Below are 4,127 nucleotides of genomic sequence, written 5' to 3'. Positions count from 1 at the left end.
TAACGTTACGTTTTGAGTGGATGGCGAGCTACAGTAGGCTATATACCAATGTTGTTTTCAACAAAAAAAACATTAGCACAAATTGAGCCGATCCACTTTTCCATGTTGATAAGAGCAATAAAACTATGACATTAATGTGATTAATTATTAATTATTTTAATCGTCTGACAGCATTACTTTAAAGCATATATCACTTTTTTAGCGAATGAGCTAAAAACACACACATGGCAAAACACTCACCCGTATGGTGTTGTCCAGGACTTTGGGGTCAGGCCGGCCGTAGTTGGGAGGGTTGGCATGGGGGTCGTAGCCCAGTCTGGACAGCATGGGGGCGATGACAGCCATGTCCCTAACAACATCAGCTGGGATCTTCCCCACCCACTTGGACAATGCCTCTACATTGACGGGCTTGATGACCTGGTCTGTGGACCTCTCCACCCTGGCAAGACACAGAAAAATGTAGATTTCAGCTCTGATCTGATGTAGCATATCGCTTGATCAGACCAAGTTTTTGTTGGTTGTTGAAAGCGTATGTCTGCAATGCCAAAGGTCCCAGGGCCAAGTGATTACATCTGTGTACATCTGTTAAATAATGTACTTGTTACTGTATCCGGATAGATTTGGTATGGGACACACATAACTATATGCCACTTCTCATATATATCTTTATGCAACTTACCAAGACTGTTCCATATTATTATTTTATATTCATGATCCTAACTGTTAACCTATTTACATTTATGTATATTTTGGATCTGTACCTTATTATTATTATTTTATCATTTATATTTGCACTCTTTCCTAATTTGTATTAACTGGTATTTAAGAATTTCCCTCAGGACAAATATTCTTATCTTCAATGAGTAAACTCAACAGCAATTCATTAATTCACTTTTAAAGTTCTTGTCAAGTGTTGCAGACCCACCACGTTTTCAAATTTACTGTAATCAGCATTACTTAATACCCATTAGCATTGTTAGCTCAGTTTGTCCTCAAATAACCCAGTCTACAGAAGACCAGTCCATCTTAGTTCTGTTCACTGCCATCTAATTGGCTGTAATTTGATCATAAGACAATATTAAAGATCGTTTCCTGGCCTTCGTCTATCAGCAGGTCCCTGATAAATATGCAGGATTGACTACCCTTCAATCTATCAGTTCAGTCCTCTGCTCAGCCTGTCTTAAACTCAAGACATCATCTCCCCGACTGTGTCAAAGGGGATACATTTTATTGCAATGTCATTATGTTTTCAAGAAAAAGCTACAGAGTCAAAGTAACTTGCCACAGACGACATCTGGGGGACTTCCCAGTGGCAAAACATTAGCATTAGCATTTTAAAAAAGTAACCCTATTTCATAGGTTTTAGAGAAATTCAGGCTTCTTGGTAGTGAAATGCAATGTATGTTGTTTATAGAGTGAAGATAAATAATAGTCCACTTGTCTTTTCCCTCTTTCAGTCATGGGTAATGGAGGGTTTTTTTTTTTTTCCCAAAAGGAATCCACCATTATGCGGTAGCAAGATAAATTATTCATTGTCTAAAATTAAATATTCAACAAGCAAGGGGGTTGGAGCTGCTGGACTGGGTCTTTTGTATTCTGGAATGAGCAAAGTTTACCTTTACCAACCAGAAGGAGGGATTTCATATCAGATGTATGATGATGTAGATGGCCACACTGTTTAACCCTTGTGCATTATTATGGCATTTTATGGATCATTATGGCTGTTTTATTGCATATGGCATACATTTTGGTTAGGGTGTGTGTTTTTTCCCAAATTTTGGTTCAACCTCAGCGCTAAGTTTATTATAAACTGTATAACCAAAATAAAGACACTTAGACCCTTAAAAGGTATACTGTGTAACGGATCTTCCTAAAAAAACAATGTATAGACAAAAGTAATCTCTCTCCATCATATAATATACAGAAAATAATTAAAATGTTTCATGTTTTTTTTCATGACTATAGTTGAAACACCTGAGGTAAAGCATTGCTGAAAAGGTAATCCTATTTTTTCTTTATGGCTTTATAAAATTCTAAAATTGCCTGAAGAATTTTCTTCTTTTTTTTTTCTTGCTGAAATAATGGCCACTTCTTTTGATTCCCTATCGGTTGCTAAATGTTTAAGGTTGCTCTGTCTCCCCACAGGTCTGTTTACCGTCTGCAGTCCAGCTCCATCCCTATGTTTCCTGTCTGACTCTATACCTCAATATGGCAATTCACTTTCCTCTAATCCATTTACTTTGCAATTGAATCTTTACACTGTACGGGTATAGACTCCTGCATGATTAATAGAGTGAGCTGGTTTTGTCATCTCAGGAGGATGGTGGAGATGGTTTCTGAGAGACGGGCCGCGATCCAAATATCCACTCTGCAATAAATGGGTAGGGAATCACTTTAGGTAACTCCATCGAGACCCAGGAGGCTGCTAAGTGTTGACGTGGAACATAAACTGATAAAGACAAAGACTGAGTTTAGTGAACTTCACTATCATGTTAGATGCAGGCAATGTTCTTGACAAAGAACAGAGGAACACACACACGCAAAAATTCCAACTGTTTTGTTTTGCGCTCATTTTGTTGCCTCTCATAGTCCATTGGTGAGGAATGTGTATCTGTCATCAAAATCCCCAATCAGCTCCCCGATCCCCAGTTCTCACAAGTTTAGAGGTCAGAACATCAACCGTATAGTAGGCTGCACTGTACAACCATGTGCACAACAACAGAAACTGTCAGGTTGTGAGCACAAAATAAAATAAAAATAGCAAAGGAGAAAGCACTCCAAAAACAAAAGAATTCTTTATTGAAATATGTTGATCCTGGTGGGAGTAAAGAGGAGGATGCTGGCCCATCCAGAGCACCAAAGATAGGTGTAGCCACAAGCGTCACCCAAGGTAACAGTGACTTTGAGGCAGCTGAACACATAGCATCGCTACCTGTCCACGGACAAGGTGAGGAGGATATGAAAGATCCCAGCAATTGGCCAAGAACAATAACGCAAGAACTAAAACATTTTTACAGAGAAAGGACCTTATCAGGACAAAATAATTATTTTCCCCAGGGATGATGTGCACAGAAAAAAGTAAGCATTGTTTTTAGTGGTTTTAATTTGTGAACCTGCTAATGACATGTGTCTTGCTGCACACTTGTCTGTGTTTGTTTATTTTTGGGGTGTAACGATACCAAAAATTCAGTAGTCAGTGCCAATACCAGTAAAATAAGACTCTCATTAGGGCTGCACGATTATGGCCAAAATGATAATCACGATTATTTTGATCAAAATTTTGATCGCGATTATTCTCACGATTATTTGTTGATTTTAACCAAAACAAATTTCATCGTCACGTAGGCTATTTATAACTGCGAGAGGGAGTGTGATGGACGCTACTCACACAGAGACGGCTGATCATTATGAACGGGTCCAGCACGGGTCGAACGGCGGAAACACACGGCGTGTGTATGAAACGTCTGTATTGTCACTGCGCTGCATTTTTATTATCTATGATATTCTGGCCATGGGTCACATCTTTCGCCCAGGTCCAGCAGCTCCGTCTCAAACGCTGTTACTCTACCAACTGAAGTTAGTTGCATTCAGTAACTTCTTCTGTGTTCTTTGCCGTGGCGGCTGCGATAGCAGAGTTACCATGGAAACACTGGTACAAATACAGGTTTGCCCCTCATACTTAACAATATACAGCTGTGTTAATAAAAAACTAAAACTGTGGACAAATGTCAGAAGTGTGGACCGGCGGCCGCTGTGTGGCCGGGCTGCTCGGAGAGTAGAAGAGAGAGAGAGAAGATGAGAGATTCAACAGACATGGCTTTACAGACGAAATGGGTCATGTAACGCAAAATTAAACCATATCCATATAAACGGCATTGTAGCGGATTCGAGGACATTAGCACCGGTGCGTCCTAGAGGAGCTAACAGACGCTACTAGCTAACAGCTAACAGACGCTACTAGCTAACAGCCAACAGACGCTACTAGCTAACAGACGCTACTAGCACCGACTAGCACTGCTCTCAGCTGGAACAAAATGTTGCGTGTACTGGTAAACTGGTAAATCTTGAGACCGATGTATAACCGACTGCTATCTGTTGAGTTTTCCTCCCGTTACTCTGTCCTCGTT

At 40.0% G+C, this 4,127-nt stretch overlaps 1 protein-coding gene across 4 annotated transcripts in view; it reads right to left on the bottom strand.

The window, feature by feature from the left end:
* Positions 1-4,127, bottom strand: part of tpst1 (tyrosylprotein sulfotransferase 1) — a 46,790-nt gene that overhangs the window by 18,684 nt on the left and 23,979 nt on the right. For all 4 annotated transcript variants that reach the window (XM_032509665.1, XM_032509664.1, XM_032509669.1 and 1 more), the window contains exon 3: positions 241-439. In XM_032509665.1, the coding sequence (XP_032365556.1) occupies positions 241-439 (199 nt within the window). The remainder of the gene's footprint in view (positions 1-240; positions 440-4,127) is intronic.

The sequence above is a fragment of the Etheostoma spectabile genome, chromosome 3, assembly GCF_008692095.1.
Source record: "Etheostoma spectabile isolate EspeVRDwgs_2016 chromosome 3, UIUC_Espe_1.0, whole genome shotgun sequence".
Taxonomy (NCBI): domain Eukaryota; kingdom Metazoa; phylum Chordata; class Actinopteri; order Perciformes; family Percidae; genus Etheostoma; species Etheostoma spectabile.
The sequence above is the reverse complement of the archived record's forward strand: the minus strand, read 5'-3'. Positions and strand labels throughout refer to the sequence as shown.